This window comes from Labeo rohita, unplaced genomic scaffold (assembly GCF_022985175.1).
Source record: "Labeo rohita strain BAU-BD-2019 unplaced genomic scaffold, IGBB_LRoh.1.0 scaffold_95, whole genome shotgun sequence".
Classification (NCBI taxonomy): Eukaryota; Metazoa; Chordata; class Actinopteri; order Cypriniformes; family Cyprinidae; genus Labeo; species Labeo rohita.
The window spans coordinates 465,227-485,384 of NW_026129909.1; the positions used below are offsets into that span (position 1 = coordinate 465,227).

General features: G+C 35.3%; 1 protein-coding gene across 1 annotated transcript; it reads right to left on the reverse strand.

Moving 5' to 3' along the window:
* Positions 1-741: 741 nt before the first annotated feature.
* On the reverse strand, positions 742-15,197 carry LOC127162494 (uncharacterized). Its single transcript, XM_051105276.1, has 15 exons — positions 15,188-15,197; positions 14,874-14,972; positions 14,651-14,737; positions 11,999-12,085; positions 5,766-5,801; positions 4,575-4,848; positions 4,375-4,523; positions 4,021-4,191; positions 2,823-3,104; positions 2,358-2,600; positions 2,148-2,273; positions 1,837-1,899; positions 1,593-1,676; positions 1,172-1,231; positions 742-1,031 (listed from the first exon to the last, which is right to left on the reverse strand). Exons 1-15 carry the CDS (start codon positions 15,195-15,197, stop codon positions 937-939), a joined length of 1,866 nt encoding a protein of 621 aa, XP_050961233.1. The 3' UTR covers positions 742-936.
* Positions 15,198-20,158: the final 4,961 nt, after the last annotated feature.

The window sequence follows — 20,158 nt, forward strand, 5'->3', positions numbered from 1 at the left end:
AAAAACCAGTTTTGACCAGTTTTATGCAGTTTTCAAGTCTAAAGATTATACTCACATTGAGTTATTTATAGCAATTAAATATTTTAGAGCTACAAATAGCTAGAAAATTCAACATTCACTACATAGATTTATAACACAACTTTTTCCAACCTAGAACAGTTACATGGTTTTTCAGGCTTGGAAATCACAATTTTAAAATTCCCTGTTTCAATGATGTAAGGAGGACTCATAGGAAGTGTATAAGATTCAAGTGTGAGCTTTATTGGACACAGCGTAGTCAAGACAGGCAGGGTCAATAACCAAACAAAAAGTAATATCCTGGGCAAGGCGAGAGCGTAAATCCAATAGAACAGGCAATGGGTCAAAATACCACAGAGAGCAGTCCAAAGTAACAAATGAACAAGGCTATGACAGTAGGCTAAACTATGGCAATGGAACAGAACTAAACAATGACAAAACAATGACAAGAAACAAAACCGTGGCAAAAACAAGGCAATGAAACAAGAGAAAATGCTTAGTAGAGTCTACACAGCAAAACAATACTTCGCAAGGTTAGTTTGGCATGGCCTGCCTTTTATGGCTGCCAAACAGGAAGTCACTGTAGAAGCAGCAGAGGGAGCGGTAACAGACAGTCTATGGTTGAGGGCTCCCTCTGCTGGCGTGGCGTTACAAATGACCATAAAAACCCTGCTACAAATACATTTAAGATAAAAAAGAACAAAAGAGAAACTGAAACTTTCACAACAGTTAAAAAAAAAAAAAAAAAAGCTTTACAAAAAAGACGACTTTTCCATGTAATGACGTAACCTTTAATAATACAGAACAGAGCTAAAAAGATAATCATGGACATTAAATATCGAAAAAAAACTTTTGCCAAGCGTTCAGAATCACAAAGATGATAAATAATTGACAATCCTGGTCATTCTCCAGCCCTTCTCAACCTAAACTCGTCAGGGTCCTGTGATTGAAAGTATCTACTTCAGCCATTGGAGATTCAATCTGAGCAAACGTCACATAACTAGATCCGGCAGCTGAAAAATAAATGAATTAAAAACGCACATTTCAATTTTTGCATTTTTCATTTTATTTTTAGATGCTCAACGATGCTTGTAGATGCAGTTTTCAGCAGCTCCTTGTGAATTGTGATTGATGTTTTTATTTTGACACTCACCTTGATGGGTCACCAGGGTCAGTTTATAGTAAACAGTGTCTGAACTTTCACTGGTTTTCCCTAAAAGATGCCAAGAGTTAATATCACCAGTGCTCACTGTGTGTCCAATATTCATTTTATGTTCATAAAATCTCTACAGCTTCTACAGAAATAATACAATTATTTATGTTAAAACAATTATATGTTTAGCCATATTACCTCAGAATCAACTTATTGTAATTTGCATGCAATGATCTTTATGGATGAGGCTGATTTCACAAATGAGTGTTTAAGAAAATACTGAGGTGTTTTTTGTTGCTATTTACTGTTGCGAGAGAAAATAAAATCAAAGGGGCTTTTTACCTCAGAGGTCTTTAGCTCTGCTGAACACTATTGTCATGATCATAAAAACATAAGAGAATCAACTTTTGTTTTAGTTTACCTTTATTTTCTTTTTTTGTCTGTTTCTCTGTAGATTTGAGTTCAATCTCAGCATTGGTGAGTTCAGTAGCTCCACTTACAGTGTCTACAATGAATAACAGAAAAAAGTGAACTGATTTTTTTTTCTGCAAATAACTATCACAGTGAAATGTAAAACAAAGATAGATTTGATTATTTTTAATATAAGTACTGCATTGGTAAATTATCAATATGACATAATTACCTTCTGTAATATCATTAGTTACCTGTGCTTATTTGTGTGTCTTTATTAATTGTTGCATCAGTGGAGTCATAAATATGATCAGTCCCTGTAATAAATGATTGCATCTTATGAATTTAAGCCCACAGAAAAATAAACATTAAATACATAAATGGCTAATCTGTAGTAGCCTATTATTTGGAGCAGTACCTGCCCAGTAGAAAACTACCCAGAAACCCTTTAAAATCAGTCAACAATAAAGCTTGAGATGCTTAACTTAGGCTGTTGTAGGACGACACATCACAGGTTTAGGAAAATAGTCTGCATCATTGAATTTTAATATGGCAGAAGATGAACCTTTGTTGTTTCTGTAGCGCCACAACAGGACCAAGAAGACAACAATCAAAAATGTGACAGTCAGTCCAGCAGACACTCCAACTATCACAGGATTGAGACCATCAGATCCTGATCTTCTGGAGGAAGCTGAGATGAACACATTTTACAATCATATTAGTGCTGTATATTATACAGAAGCATTTCAATAGTGTTTATAGTTCCTAGTCTCACCTGTGACTGAGATCCAGCTCTTGGGTGACTCTCCTCTCTCTGGGTGTTTGCAGTAGTAGAAACCCTCATGTGACTTTGAGACAGTAGAGATGATCATCTCTGTAGTTTGACTCTGGATGAGTGATTCATCTTTATAGAAATCAGCTCTGAGGTTTGGTGGTGTTGTATTTTGATATAAACAGTGTAGAGTCAGAGTATCTCCTTCAGTCACAGGATGAACAGGACTCTCCAGAATCACATCAGCTACAGAAACAGAGCAAACATCAACTGACAAATAGTAAAAATATAGTAAGAATGAATCAACAATGTGGAGACAACAACAACAACAGCACAACCGAACGATTTCAGTGGAAGACACTCTAGTAATTATGCACAGAGTAACAGTAGTAATAATAATAATAATACTCTATTTATAAATAAACATTTATTTGTTTACATGACGTGGGCAAATGAACAATGACTCACAGTGTACAGTGATATTAACAGGATGATTTTTCTCTCCAGATTCAGACTCACACCAGTACACTCCAGTGTCCCATATGATGGTGGATCTGATTGTACATGTAGATCCTGTTTGTGATCCCCACACTGATGATGAACAATATTTCAGCCCAAATCTGTCTGTGTTTCTTCTCACTCTCCATCCAGTAGAGTCACTCTGGTCCTCACAGCTCAGAGAGACAGAGACAGATGTGAAGTGTTGAGTTCTGTTGGGACTGATGATCAGAGAGACTGGAGGAGAAACACCTGAGAAGACAATTACAGATACAGTTTGAAAATCAAGACAAGTTGGTATATTGATTAATAAATTTGTCATTATGGCATCAGCAAACAAGCCAAGGACAACTGTGGTGACAAACAACAAAAACCTGCATAAGGTGTTACTATTGGAGAAAAAAAACACCTAGGGAGGAACCAGACTCAAAGGAGTCAGTTCTTCTTTGCCTATACAGTGTAAATCTAGTAGTATTTATAGTTAACTGAATGTGTTGTATATTAAGATATAATTAGTAGACTGATATTAATCAAACTGTAAAATGACTGATTAAGTGTTTATGTGGTCCAGCCTATAAAATTTGCTGATGTGCACATTGATGGAGTGTCCTGTGTTTTTGGTAAAGCGCCTCTTAGAATTGAGGTGTGGTCAATGACATAACAATTAAAAATAAATTTCATAATGAAAACATTATATATTAAATAGCTCAGATTATACATTTATTACGCCTTGATTAATTTCCCTCAAGTCCACTTATGTAATTAACACTTTTGTGACAATAGTTATATTTTAGTTTTTCCATGACTGTTTTCCACCATTAGAATTAAACATTTTACATTAGCTCAATTAATCCTACAAAGTTTAGCTACAACCCTGATTTTTAATGTCTTAGGTAGCACTTGATAATTACAGACACTGTGTTGGAGCTGGAACCTGCAGGTAGGTAGATCTCAGGAATCAAGGTTTTGCTGGTTAGTTTGGTCTATTTAGGCCCTGCTAGTAGATGCAGTAACTACACCTGACAGCAAAAGCATCTTTCTCCATTGACACCATTAAAAATTAGCGTATATTATGACAGGATAAAATTTCAAGACACTTCAAGCTCTGAAAAGATCAATGAAAATTTCAAGAGTGTTTCACTCATTCTGTGGTTCAGTTTGAACTCACCAGTGACCCATATTAACTGTGTGTTGCTGATGGTTGAGTTATAGGCTGGTTTTCCTCTCTCTGCTCTGCACACATAAACTCCTGTGTGATTTAGAGCAGCAGAACTGACAGTGTAGTTTCCTCCAGCTCCTCTGCTGCTGTCTGAGAGCAGATTATAATGATTGCTGTAGTCTGTATAAAGTAAAAATGAGCAGTTACCTCAAGAAATGAGCAGATATTTTTTTATGTCTTATAAATTACTTGGGTTGGTACAATCCCAATGATTAAATATTTTGAATCTCTAATTTTTTTTTTTTTTTTTTTTTTTAAACCAGTTTATTCAGATGTTACTACATGAAGCACATTATATTTTACCTGATGAGACAGTCTCAGTGAACCAGCTGAATGTCCAGCCTGTAGAGGAGCCGTTAACCTCACAGATCAGAGTCACTGAATCTCCTTCAGTCAACCACATCTGTGGAGAAACACTTAAAACTGCTCTGGGAACTGAAGTTGAGAAATCACTCATTAATAACATGTTAAACTTGTGTGTGAATGTGAAGAGATGATCAAACTCACCTGATACTCTCAGTGTAATTTCATCACTGTGTGTTGTCTGTGATCCTTCTGTCTCTTCTCCATAACAGGAGTATTTACCTGTGTCAACCTCTTTAACAGGACTGAATGTGTGTTCCTGTTTATCACTGAAAACACCGATTGAACCTTTTTTATACCAGCTGTAGCGCCATCTAGTGACTCCTTCATCATATATGTCACATCTGAGAGTGACTGTCTCTCCTCTGAATACATGTTGAGCAGGTTTGATGGTCACTTTGGCTTTTGGTTTTTCTGTACAATGACAACAATTCACAATGAAAATAATGTGCTGCTTTTACTGTATGAACACAGTTACTTGACTGTAAAACACACATGCTAAATCAGATGAGACTGAAGTGTTGTTCTCTATAGCTGTTGTTGTCATTTATAAAAGATCTGTCAGTATATAATCCTGTATGAATTTGGAAACATGAATTGTTTTTCAACAAGTTTTCTAACAGAAGGATCTTGTGTCTCACTGTTCTGATTTCAGTTTCACAGAAAATGTAAGAAATATATTTCTGTCATGACAACTCTCGGAGGGATTGACATGGTAATGTACATGACAATGTTAATGTATTTGGTCTTGGTGGAATAGATCTGCTATGCTGCTGTGACAGAGCAAGTACAGAGACTTGCTACTGCCAATACATCCACAACATGCTGCTGTGAGAATGTAAGAAATACTGCTGCTGCACATATAACACACATGAAATAACCCTCATATTACATACATGATTCACCTCATAGCAGATCTATACAGGTGGAGCTGGGGAAGGTGGAGAATTTCTGAAGCAAGCTGCAAAACTATTACAGTTAGCACTAGTCATATATTTGAATGTTGAGCAGCGAGCTCATTGGCTACCGATACAGGAAAGAACCAATCGGCTGTGCCATGTGATAATGATGTCATTATGTCAGATTAAGTTATACCTATCAGACTGCACAAACATATAGTTTCATGCCAGAACTTTGTATCTGCTGTTTTTGATAGACTGATGTTGTTTGTTTGTTTGTTTGAGCTCAGAATTGTCACATGAATTCAACTATAAAAAGGGTGCATTTATAATCATAAAAAATGTAAGTAATTTCTCAACTCTCAGTTGATTTGTTAGTTTACCGTAGAATCACTCATATGTGATAAAAATATATGAATTAAATTGACTCACCTCCAGTATGTTGAGAGTAGATGTTTGAAATCAGCACTAAAAATACAAAGAGAAAAACTCATTACAATGTGAATATTGAGCTGATAATTATAAATATGACCAAATATTAAAATATTGTGTGGGGGACTGTATATGTGTCCAGACAAACATAAAAATATCTGACTGGTATTTTATAGATTTGGTCGTAGCAGAAAACTGTTTAGGGAACTTTCTGATCATGAGCAGAAGAATAAAGACAAACTCTTACAAACTGTACTAGTGAATATTACAACAACAGCAACAATAACTGCAAAACAAACCAACAGAACTGATTTAACACCATTACACATCACAAAACTGAATGACTGAACAAACACACTGATCTACAACACAACAGAGTGCATTTCTTTCACAAACAGAACTAACTGCACAAAACTCATCTCTTAAAAGCAGCAAAAAAAAAAAAAAAAAAAAAAAAAAAAAAAAAAAATCTAGAAACACTAAAACACTTGATCATTTACATAACATAATAGCAATACCACTGAAATAGATTTAGAGAAAATAATACTCACAGAGCACAAGAGGAAGTTGACTGAGCTTCATACTGACTGATTGATGACAGACGGTTAAAGACACAGACTGTGTTAAAGACTCAAGACTTCCTGAAACCTGCAGTCAGATCTTTAGAAACATCATGACAGATTAAACACATATAAATGTACCTCATGTGTTACAGAAGATCTTTTGATAATGTTGATAATCTTGTAGCATGTTTTCACAAAATGTCACACTGACTTACATGCAATCTTTCTACAGAAATGTTGTCATGACCCATTCAGTATTAAATTGTACAGTATTATTTTCCATTATGAGAAGTTATATTCCAGTGTGTTCAATGAACAGGAGAAATGGAACAATATTTTGATTTCTCTTTATCATAATGGTGGTATTAACCGTATTTATAATAATGGTTAGTGCAGTGGAGCTGAAATAGAAATAGAAGAAACCAAACCACACCTGTGAGCTCAAGATGATCTATTTTTATTCTGTCAGGGCTGTTGGAGTCTGACACTGATATATTTGTTCCTGTGAACACAGTTTAATATTTATACGCTAAGGCAAGGGACAGCATTGAAACAAACTTAATGATTATGATTCCAGTTTATCTTTATGTATCCTCATTCTTAATTTGAAAATACATTTTTCAGTTGTTTTAAGGAACTTTTTTTTTTTATTATTTTCAGCTCCCAGAAGTCTGTTTAATTGTGTTAAAAGGACATGAGTCTTTTATTGTAATTTGAACAGTTTACACAGTGTAAAACTAAGCAGTGAAATGTGTGAGGTACTGTAGACTCTGAACAACAACAACAAAGCACAGCAATGTCAAATACAAAAGTAAAATATAACATGACAACAATGCAGACTACACTGGTCACTGTATGTTTTGCACTGTTGACTGATTAGTGACACAGTCAGTAAAAACTGTAGCAAATCTGAAGAAAGTAACCATATATATTTTTTTCTTATAAATATGTTTTTTTTTTTAGAAAGATACAGCTGACATCAGACATGCATCAATATTTAACTGAGAGAATGATGTGAAAGAGGAAGTACAAGAGAAAGAATAAATAGCTTGCATTAAATTAGATGCATTACTAATGCCCTGTCCAAATAAACACCTGCAGTCTTTGCACTTCAACCACTTGACTACTTATATGATCTATTTTCTGTATTTGGTCCAAATGTTCATGTGAGCTTGAAGACCACAAGTGTGTGTAGAACTTTTCATTACCTGATGGGACACACTTAAAATGTTGTAAAAAATGCAAGTGTTCACAGAGTTTTAATTTTATATCTTTGCACCAATAAAACATGCAACACTGTAGGTGTGTTCGACTTAATGCGGCACTGCACAGATCGATCAAAATCTGACTTAAAGCAGTGCATGCTGGTTAGAAATTTTGCATGGGCACGGGATGATGACACAGAAGGGCACTTCAAGAAACAGTTGTTTGGTCCCCTACAGCCTTCAACCCTTCAAAGCTCTCACTCTCAGGGGTAAACCCTTTAAAGGGATTAGGGCACGGCCAGTGTGCATTAAGGGCACTGCACTTTGGCGTTTTTAAGAACTGGGACAATCTTGCGCACACACTTCCTGTCGCATGCACATGCTCTCAAGTGGCCAAGAATGCAATTGTGGGTATTTGGACAGGCCCTAAGAAGTTAATGGTTTGATTTCAAATAAACCACAAGCGAGTGAAGAGAAGCTCATATCAGTGGTTTTCAGGTCTTGTTTTGTTAGTGCTTGTCACAGTCATCTGCTGATGTGCCCATGACAGCCACCAGAGGGCACTCCTCACAGATCATTGCCCATTGCATGTGTGTGTTCCCATCACCCTTTGCTCTGATTATTGGTCCATTACCCTCAGGTGGGTGTAGTTAAGAGAGACTCAGCTCACCTGTGGTCTGTGTCTTTGTTTGCTGCAGTATTGCATCTGTTAGTTTGTGTTTGTGGGTTCAGTATTTTGTGGATTACCTTTTGTCAGTGCTTTCTGCCTGTTGCTCTGTTTTTGGATCATTGTTTTAGACTACAATAAAACTGCTACTGGATCTTCTTTCAGTTTTAAGAGTGCTGCTGTGACATTGATTTATGCAGAATGAGAAATGTTAGTAAAACTATAAATCAGTTTGCAATATTACGCAGAATAACACACTGTTTCTGTACAGGTAAAAAAAACTGAAAGCAACTGGCACTGGAAGTCGCCCACATTCAAGTTACAAATGAATATGCCCCCTACAGAGTTTTTATTATTGATGGGAGGGTCTGTACATAACACTGATACTAGTGAAGGATCCGACGATCCTCAAATGCAAACTGTGTGTGTTTTGCCTCAGAGCAACCATACATTTGTGTTGTGTTTTGCTTTCTTTTTATATATTCTTCATATATTCTTCATTTATTTAATCATTTATAATAATCATTATAGTCATTATATTAATTTTATTGATTCATTAATTGATTAGTCATTTATATTATAGTTGTTTTTTATATATTTTTTCCATTGTTGTTTAGTCTTATGACTGTGTAGCTTCAAGGGCTGTTTGTCTTCATGAATAAGAGATACAAGGGAATGTTTATGGAAACTCAAGGTTTATGGGATGTTGTTGTGAATCAGTTTGTTATAACAATACTTGTTGGATTTGTGTTCTTCAGACGAAGTCTGAGCATTGAGACATACGCAACTAAGACTATTCAATAAATTCTGCTCCTTTTATCATCATTACTTCATCTCCTGCTTCTGCTCTTCATTTTCATTGGCTTTTTCCTCAGTCAACTTCTTGGCTGATAGAAGACTGTTAATAGTGTTTTGGATATTTTGTGTACCAGACAAGACCTCCTGTTAACAGGGTTTGGGTATTAGACCTCTCTGCTGACGAGTTGTTCTGATACTGGACAAACTGATATTTTCTGACAGGATCTGGCGTCTGGGGCTGAATCTTATTTGTCTAGGCATGGAGGCAGCGATATAACATTTTGGCGTTGTCGGCAGGATGGAATAACACGGAGCTGTTATCTCCATAAGAGTGGAGTCGGGTTGTTTCTCACATGACCAGACGGTGGAATGTCCCAGACCACTGGGCTTCTGACTCCGGGCCACGAGTGAGGACGGGGACGACTCTCGCAGGCGTCTTCTCCTGACTTAACTACTGCAGTGCAGAGTGAGTGTGTTCTGTTTATTATTATGATAGCTGCAAAGATATAGCACAAGCAGACAGAGCTAGCCTCAAAGCCAGTGTGAATCTTGATTTGCAGCCTAATATACATATTTGTACACTGAAAACCCTAATAAGTTAATTGGATTAAATTGATTGAGTAAACTCGTTGCCTCAATTTAACTGAGTAATGGAATCTTCCAAAACTTGCATATTTAAGTTTATTTAACTTGGCGGTTTTGTAGACTGTACTTAAATCATTCAGTTCAACAAACTTAGCACTTATTTAATGTACTTAAACGATTGTGTTCACTTGGTATTCATTTTTTTAAGTGTACTTATATATTTAAGTTAACTCAACATGAAAATGTAACTTAAAACTGTTAAACAATGTTCTTATATTTGACTGCAAGTCATGTCAGTAGTAGCACAACAAAAAAACAAACAAAAAAAGCTCATAAAATGGTTATTGATAGTTAATAAAAATAAATAAAATTGAGTTGTTACCATTGTTGTGATTCACATGCTGAATGTTGAAGTCTGTGTGTGACTCACGCACATTACCCCAAATATTAAAAGATTATATAAACGCAGTTAAAAGCCTCTTATAGTGTTTATAAAAAAAGAAAATCAGTAAAATCATTAATCAGTATAAAAAAAAAACTCATGATTTAATTACCTAAAAAACCTAATGATTTAATTAGAATATAGATCACCTTCTAAAAGCAATCTATTTATTACTTTTCTTTCTTTGAAATCAAAGAACTCTGATTTCATGCTGCATTGTTGCAACAACAGAAAGAAAACTATAGTAATATAAACAAAATTCCAAGTGCCCAACCAAAACTAACACTATTCACTATAATGGTGAGTATTTAAAAAAAAAAAAAAAAACCTTTTCAGGAAAATCAACATTAATTTATGAAGTCAGCTTATGTGATGTTCTCTCAAATATTTCAGTTGTATTGAAAATTCAACATTCAAGATGACTTTTTAAAATGATTTTTTTTTTCAAATGATTAATCATGATTTTGAGCTCACAACATTTGAAATCTTAAGTTTATGCATTTTGATAGTAAATAAGTTAAATGAACTCATATTTTTAAGTAATACGTCCAAAATGCAAAATTTTAAGTAATGTTTAGTCAACATTACTTGATTGTATAAGTAAAGACAGCATTAGGGTTTACAGTGTATGCTATATTTATATCTTTTAATAATTTGGGGGAATTTAAATCTTGCTCCCGTAGTTTTATCAGCTTGAATGGGAAATAATTTTGTTTTAGACTCTGAGAAAGAGTGATTTCATCAGGTTATTTTTACAAGTTCAATGACATGTGAAACTGGTCATTTTTGAGAGATTTTTAGGACAACAATTGTTTTTAGTAACTGATGTTGCTAATGGGTGTTGGTCAATGCTACTAGCTATTTCACCAGTCTTTTAGCAGATTTGATTCAACACCTTACTGGTGTATCAGTCATGTCTAGCTGCTGTTTGAGATGCTACGACACATCTGATTTCTGGAACTATTCAGAGCTGAGATTCTGGGTACCAGACAAGACCTCCTGTTAACAGGGTTTGGGTATTAGACTACTCTGCTGACGAGTTGTTCTGATACTGGACAAACTGATATTTTCTGACAGGATCTGGCATCCGGGGCTGGATTTTATTTGTCTAGGCATGGAGACAGTGATCTAACAGAGAAGACCACACCCCAAGGTAAGAGCTAAAACACTTATTAGGAACTGTAGACCAACTATCTGTACAATAGGCCCAAGTAGTTCTTGTAGTGTGAACGTGAAAGGTTTGCAAAAAGTTATATGTACTGCAAAAAGTGTGAAGGAGCCTTCAGTGGCTAAGAAAAAGATTAATGATTTACTCGTAAGCTCATTGTTTTAAACTTGAATAAACACAATGGGGTTGCAGATTTTTTCCAAATAAAGATGAAAGATGTTAACAGGAATATTCCCCAACATTATGGTCCATATTCTGATTGCATGGAGGCAAAATTGTCTGTAAGTATAGCAACCGTCACATAATTAAGCATCTGCTGTCCTACCTTTCTCTGCTTTGTCCGGATTATGCCCTTGTATGGGTGAACCTCCCGGTTGTTGTGGGGCAATCTTTCTGTTTTGTTCCACATGTGTAGGATAAGTACATATAGTAGTGATAGCCAAAAAGAAAATAATTAAAAACCAAACACAAATTAGAGAATAAATATTTTTGGTGTGGCTTAACTCCACAACTTCGGGTATCTGTAAATGCATCTATATACACTATGTTTATAGTGTATATTATGTAGACATTAACTAAACCAATAATATTAGGAAGACCTGCATGACAAATCAATTCATACTCTGTGTTGATAATGTAAAAGATGGCAGAATATTAGCTTTGTCACATTTAAATTCACCTTTCTTCCTCCGAATTTGTCTTGATAGATAGACAAATAGACTTGGTTCAGTACATATAGAGATTTGATGCTCAAGCATATTCCTGAAAAGATAAAGAACACAAAAAAAGCTGAAGTGCTTAACACCTTGTCCTGTAGGAGGAAGGTTTAAATCCTGTTCTGGATCGACTGTAGTCCCAGACTCCTGGTCCATAACCACGTTGGCTGTGGAATCTGGGGATGAGTGGAGAGATGACGTTGTCTCATAATATACAATTAGGTCAAAATAAAGATCTGGAAAAATAAGCTTAAACCAGATCCCTGTGGTTCAAGCTCACCAGGTACTGTTGGTTGGAAGAAAAATGAGAGAATAGCAAACTGGCAGCTTATGCTAACTCAACTAGTTAATTTAACGTTAGCTGCCAGTTCACTATTTGGTCTATTTTATACCAAATAATCTGGTTCTTCTTCCTACTGACAGCATACGGTGAACTGGAATAACAGGGCTATGGTAAGAAGGCCTGTAAGCTTCAACACCTTGTCCTGTAGGAAGAGGGCTAATTTTTGATTCTGGACCATCCGTAGTCCCAATCTTCTGGTCCAGACATGTGGTGGCTGTAAAATCTGAGGATGAGTGGTGAGTAAGTGTTGTCTCTCAAAAGTGTACAAATTACATAAAATACAAATCAGGGGCTGTATTTACAAAGAACCCTAGGGCTAAAAGTAGCTCATAACAGGCCAATTTAGGAGAATATTTTGCGCTAAAAGCAGCACCTGTCTGCGATATCTTAGAGGTAATCCAAATGACTCCTCACACTCTGAGACCAATTCATAAAACATTGTCTTTAATCATAATCAAATTAAAGAAGCCTACTTTCTATTTGTGCAAACATGTTATCATGGATGCATTTAAAAATCAGTGCACTGATATTTAGTTTATCTGCAGTGTATTACATTACCATTTCATTCATAGCCTGTCATCTATCTCTGTCATCTATCCCACCATGACAATCACACAGCACATTCTATACAGACTTGTTGCTTATCAACCGATAGGGGCGGCACGGTACACAAAAGTCACGGTTCGGTACATACTTCGGTTCAGACCCCACAGTTCAATACATTTTCGATACAATATAGGGTTATAAAAAATGCATCATAAAAAAGGCTGTGTTTTTAAATTAAACAAATGAAAAAGAAAATGACACATTGTCTCATTTTATCATTTTAAGTGCAAACTAAAGAGTAAAGCTCAGAGTAAAGCACAGATCATACATATATGGTGGCTGATGTAAAAAGAAAATCACACAAGGTTCAAAAATTGAAATGCATCTTGTTTGCAATGAAAATGCTCAAATAAAAGTTTTCATTTCAATCATTTCAGCCTACCAGATGCAAAAGAAAGGCAATATACTACTTCACTAGCACATCTACAAATCAAACACAATTTTATGCTTTGGGAAACAACCACATTAACATTTTGCAATATTAGACATGCACCTCTCAAAAGTATTCAAGCTTTATTCTATTTTTAAGTTTTTCTTAAAACAAGCTTGTCCACACTATCAGTGGTGAGTGTAGATCAAGTTTGTGTCTAATGGTTAGTGAAGTACGCTGGGGAGAAGCAGGCCTAACTAGAGACTTTTCTTCCGTCTAGTTTCAGTTATCAATCACCAATCAGTGTTTGAAAGTGACCAATAAGTCGCTACAAGTTAAACATGTCCTGAAAGAACTCCTACATGAGACAGTAGTTCCACTTTGAGTGCAATATCAAATTTTATATTTTGTACCATGTATTCTCTGTAAAAAATGCACGTACCGAACCGTGACCCCCATACCGTGACGGTTCAACACGAATACACATACCATGCCACCCCTATCAACCGATCACAGAGGTAACTGCAAGCAGGCTTGTACATGACAACAGACATCAACCATAGCAAAGGAATTTATATCATATCATAGAGGTCATTTTTCCTTACTAGAAAGTAGGTCTCAGCTGCTTTGTAAATTGGTTTTAAGAGAGAAATTTAGTTTGACTGTGATTTAGGAGTTCTCTTAACACTAAGATAAAAGTCTTTGTGAATACGGTCCCTGGTCAAAATAGAGATCTTCTGCTACATCTCACAAGGACATGAAGAACACAAATAAAGCTGAAGAGTGAAACACCTTGTCCTCTAGAAAGAAGACTGAGATCGCATTCTGGACCGTCCATAGTCCCAGCCCCCTGGTCCAGACACGTCGCAGCTGTCAAATCTGAGGATGAGTGGAGAGATGGTGTTGTCTCACCAAAGTGTACACACATACATTGGTTAAGCATAACATTATTATCACCTGCCTAATATTGTGTTGACACTGATGATCTCTTCATCGCCTGTAAGTGGATGGAATATATTATGCAGTAAGTGAAAATGTCCTCAAAAGCAGGAAAAATAGGCAAACATAAGGATTTGAGTGAGTTTGACAAGGGCCAAAATTGTGAAGGGTAGACAACTGGGTCACAGCATGGACACATTTCCCTTTTTAGAGCTTTTATAGTTTCTGGAGTACATGTGTGTGTATCTGTCTATCTGCTTCTGATAGAAAGGTATCAGAATACACAGTGCATCACAGTCAGGGCTGTTTTGGCAGCAAAAGGGGGATATACCCACTCAACACAATATTAGGCAGGTGGTCATAATGTCATGCTTGGTCGATGTAGATTACATGATGGACAATCTGGTCAAAATAAAGATCAGTTGCTGAAGGACATCTCACAAGGATATGAACAAAACAGATACAGCTGCAAGAGTTAAACACCTTGTCCTGTAGGAGGGGAGTGAAGGTTCAGTTCTGGACCATCCATTGTCCCAGACCCCTGGTCCAGACACGCTGCGGCTGTCGAATCTGAGGATAAGTGGAGAGATTGTGTTGTCTCTCATAAAAGTTTAGATAACTGTAAAGAAAACAGAGACCCCCCGCTAAACTACATTCTCACAAAGATCTTAAGGGGAACAACATAAACCGGAGGTGCCAAACACACCTTGTTCTGCTGTTGAAACGTTGACCAAAGTCTCTAAATGCAGAATGACAGTAGCTTCCACAGTTTCCTGGCTACTTTCTGTTCCCTGGTTTGTATTTCCTGAACAGTACAAACACAAAAACATACAATATGCAGTTAGGTCAAAATGTGAAAGGTAAGGTAAAATAAACCTGCATCCCACACGCCTTAGATATTCGGATTAGCATATCTGCCCTCACTATTTCCAACCATTGCTCCCCACCATCTACACATATATAAAAATATAAAATAATTGACATGAGTTTTTAAAATATATATGTTAAATATAGTCTCACCTTCAACCATAATTTTATAGATCTCATGGATATTTTTCACGCACATTTGTGTCCAACGCCAGATCCTTAGGCAAAATCAATTTTGCCTCCTTGTGGGGGTATTCAAGCAGGAGCAAAGGCCTCCAGCCAACTGCGTATAGCTTCTCTATCAGGAAAAAAACAACAACAACAACAAAAAACATTAAAAACAATTACAAGTGCTTTGGTGTGGTGTGTATGGATCTTTGTTTGCATATCACAATGCACAAATACAACATGAAGTCAACATGAAAATCTTTGGATCAAAGCAGACTGTGCACTCCTCTGTCATTGTGTTTTGTCAATATACTGTCTTCTCTTGTGATTTGTCAAATAAGAACAGTGAAAGCTCACTCACTGACATGGTCAGATGGTGCACAATACGATTTCTGCTGGTCTGCTGTCTAATGCACCTCTGTCTTATTGGTCAAGTTCAGTTCACACATCACATTGCCCACAAGATGTGATGTCAACTTGTCATGTGCTATGTGCTAACATACTGGCACTTGTGCAAGCCGCTGACAAGGGAAAAGTCAACTGTTCTTGATATAAAGAGCTGTGAAATATCACAACAGTACTGCAGGCTATGACCTGATCCTGAGAGTCTCTGGTTAATGTTTGCAATGTTTTTCAGTGATAATATGGTAAAGTTATGTTGAAACTGTTAAATAAACAGCCTCCTTAAATATGATGCATAATCTTGTCTCAGAATCAGAATGTCAAATATATAACCTGAAAGGTGTGTTAAACTGCCACTAACCCACATAGTGAACCAGCAATTAAGAAACACTAACCTGCCATTTGAAAAAATACATGCATTTCAAAGACCCCAAAATCACTGCACACTAACCAGGACCTTTGTCATTTTGATAACATCATTTCTACTAAAGTGACCAAGCACAATACAAGTTACTTACCAAAATGACTGCATCATCCAATAAGTGGGAGATCACGTGATTTCTTTTGTTGTTCACTACCCATGTGTTCTTTTTTTGTTAAATTTTTTTTTTTTTAATCTCAGATTTTTTGGCTGTGGGGCCTTGCAATTAGGGCACATTTTAAATACATTAAAAAATGTTTCCATACAAGCAGGGCAAGTTTTCTTCAGCCCCCCTCCCCTCTTGGACATGGTTTGGTGATGCTGTAAACCAGAAAGAGTAAGGTATAACTTCTGTTATCATTGCAAAAAAAAAAAAAAAAAAAAAAACTTAATTGCTAAGACATTTCACCTATATAACAATGGTGTCAATATTTTAACTGTGTTGCAATATACACTAATCCGATAACTGACAAACTTTTGTCGAAACACATATGCGACTGATCCACAGAATCTGGTATAATCATTTTGTAACTTGCTCTGCCTGTATCAAACTTGAATTGGTTAGTAGTTTTTCCCTAATGCTAATTGGCCATCTACATGGGTTTAGCAACAAATATGTGCTGGCACAGTATATAACACTATGGAGCCTTTAAAGAACCATTTGAAGACTGGTATTTGGTTTGTACAGTGAAGAAAATAACTTTTATCCTTGGATACTTACTGAAATGTTGGGATGAAGAAAATATAAAAAAGAGAGAAAATAAAGATGCTGAAAAGTAATAGACAGGAGAAATATTTGGGTGCCTCACAATTAATCTGCAGACAAAAAAAAATACACAAGTAGGATTACACATGATACAAAATAACATTATGAAATTAGTTGACAAAATTATGATGGTAAATAACAATTACAGCTAACATTGCATGAGCTCGGGTTGCCAAACCAACAAGCCTAGTTCTTTAGTGTTAGGGCAATTAACATGCTTCAGGATTGTTCTTTATTATGCTTTGGTTTAACTTGTTTTTAAGTTTTGTGCTTTTATCTATCACCTTCTCTGGTCTCCTGGTGTCAAAAACATTACTTTATTATAGTTCAGGTATAACACTAGCTTTTCTTCACCCCATCTCTAATGCAATCTAGCCTATTCAAGGCGCTCATAACAAGCTAAGTTACACTTAAATTTAGCCTACACATATTGCACAAACAGAGCAACTGCATTTTGATAGCTACACACTATATTTCAAACATAATCCTGACTGTCTAAAAGTAGGCTGCTGTTTTGATAACCCAAACCTTCTAGATTAGCGAGAAAATTCCTACACTAGAGCAGTGTTACCTATGGCTAACATGAATTTCGGAGACAAAGTTTGCATTATTGCACAGTGGTGGATGAAGTACACAAATCAAGTACTTGAGTAAAAGTACAGATACGTATAAATAAATATTACTCCAGTAAAAGTGAAAGTACTCCTTTTTCAATTTTACTCGAGTGAAAGTACAACAGTACTCAATTTTTATGCACTTAAGTAAAAAAGTACTGATAGATTTAGCAATTTATATATAATATATTTATATAATTTTATACATATATTTTTTTATAATCTTACTGTTCAAAATGCCTAGCCTATATGGAGTCCAGATATATTTTTGTTGTTGATATGAACTTTGTTGATGAGAGTGATGTAGTAATGTTCACTGTGAGGCTTACACTGCAGTGAACCTGACAGAAAACAGATTTGACCACCTAATTTTCACCAGTAAGAAAAAAGTGTTTTAAAGCTTGTTGTTTAGCAGAACGTCACAGTTTTATATGATATGAGAATAAGGTCAGTTGACTGGAGACTCGCTCTAAACGACTCCTTTGAATCAGTGAGTTGTCGACTCGAGAACAGCTGCAATCGGATCAGTCCAATTCGTGAATGAATCGTTTGGTGCGATTTTCGAACCGATTTACCAGGTTCGTTGAAAATAATCAGTTTCTTCATGAATAAGACACCGGAGCATGTAATATTTATCAAGGAGGAACGATATGTTTTATGAAACGTAGTGAAGTAAAAAGTACGATCTTATGCTTTGGAATGAAGTGAAGTAAAAGTAAAAGTTACTTAAAATAAAACTACTTAAGTAAAGTACAGATACTTCAAAAATGTACTTAAGTACAATAACAAAGTAAAACTACTTCGTTACTGTCCACCACTGTACTGCGGTCACGCCAGCCGCGTCTTGAAAATACACGGTCACGCCAGCCGCACTTTTTTTCCCCTTTGCGCATCTAATCGCGTACTTACGGTATGGGTGCTGCGAGCGGTCAAAATGGATGTACAGATGCTGTCAGAACGGCGTTTTCTTTATGCTTTAGCTAATATTTTCAGTAGATTGCTATTCACGAATATTACTGCATAAAATCTAATTTAACCCTTAAAAGACCATAAAGCAACACCAGAATAGTTGCTTATTGCTATTTTCCATCAGAATGTAAAAAATAGTAGTACAATTACTGATTTTTTTAACATTGATTTGAATGAATCTGAATACATTACATACTATATATATATGTATGTATATTTATTTATTTATTTCTGTATCAAAGCTGATTTTTTAGGTTCAATAGTCCCGTCAAATGATCCTTCAAAAATAATTCTAATATTCTCATTTGCTGCTCAGGAAACATTTATTAATATTATTATGTTGAAAAGAGAGGAGTATGATTTTTCAGGTTTCTTTGATGAATAGAAGTTCAGAAGAACAGCATTTATCTAAAATAGTAATCTTTTATCTAAAAGCATTTATTAGCATTTATCTCAAATAGAAATCACTTTAAAGCATCCTTGTTAAATAAAAGTATTTTTTTAAGAAATGCTGATCTTTAGATGTTCTATTTATCAAAGAATCCTGAAAAAATGTACTCAACTGTTTTAAATAGTAATAACAGCAGCAACAACAACAATATATTATATATTATTAACACCAATATATATATATATATATATAATTATGATACATTGTTTCTTGAGCAGCAGATCAGCATATTAGAATGATTTCTGAAGTATCATGTGACACTGAAGACTGGAGTAATTATGCTTAAAATTTAGCTTTGATCAAAGTAATAAATTACATTTTAAAATACATTCAAATACAAAACAGTTATTTTAATTAGTTAAAAAAAAAATCACAACATTGCTGCTTTTGCTGTATTGGACTCTTAAAATCTTTCCTTTGTAGGTTTGCTCATTCTTTCACTTGATTCCAGTTCACAGTCACCCTGATTATTACTGTATTAATTTCCAAGTAATTTTACTGTATAGTTTTGGAGAAAATTAAAGGCAAATTCATCCCAAACATCTAAGAGCATTTTATCACTTTTGCATCATGTCCCATATTCAAATGCTCATAAAAATCTTTCCTTTATAGGTTTGCTCATTCTTTCACTTGATTTCTGTTCATAGTCACCGTGACTATTACTGTATTAATTTCCAAGTAATTCTACTGTATAGTTTTGGAGAAAATGAAAGGCAAATTCACCCCAAGCGTAAGTGCATCCACTTTTGCATCATGTCCCATATTCATTTTTCAATTTCATTTTCAATTTGCTATTAATTTTCTTCAAAACTGTACAGTAAAATGACTTGGAAATTAATACAGTAATAGTCAGGGTGACTGTGAACAAGAATTAAGTGAAAGAATGAGCAAACCTATGATGGAAAGATTTTTGTGAACGTTTGAATACGGGACATGATGCACTTATGCTTGGGGTGAATTTGCCTTTCTTTTTTTTCCAAAACTATACACATAAAATTACTTGGAAATTAATACAGTAATAGTCAGGGTGACTGTGAACAGGACTCAAGTGAAAGAATGAGCAAACCTATAAAGTAAAGATTTTTATGAGCATTTGAATATGAGATATAATGCAAAAGTGATAAAATGCTCTTAGATGTTTGGGATGAATTTGCCTTTAATTTTCTCCAAAACTGTACATTAAAATTACATAGACATTAATAAAAATTAAAAAATTAAAATTAAGAATGAGCAAACCTATAAAGGAAAGATTGTTATGAGCATTTTAAAATGGGACATGATGCAAAAGTGCTAGAATGCAGACATGCTTGATGTGAATTTGCCTTTAATTGTC

Bases quoted from the DNA above. Each gene is read 5' to 3' on its own strand.
- LOC127162494 (XM_051105276.1), bottom strand. The intron at 2,601-2,822 runs GTGAGTCATTGT...CTGTTTCTGTAG, and splicing joins TGTTAATATCACTGTACACT to CTGATGTGATTCTGGAGAGT. The intron at 1,032-1,171 runs GTGAGTGTCAAA...TTTATTTTTCAG, and splicing joins GACCCTGGTGACCCATCAAG to CTGCCGGATCTAGTTATGTG.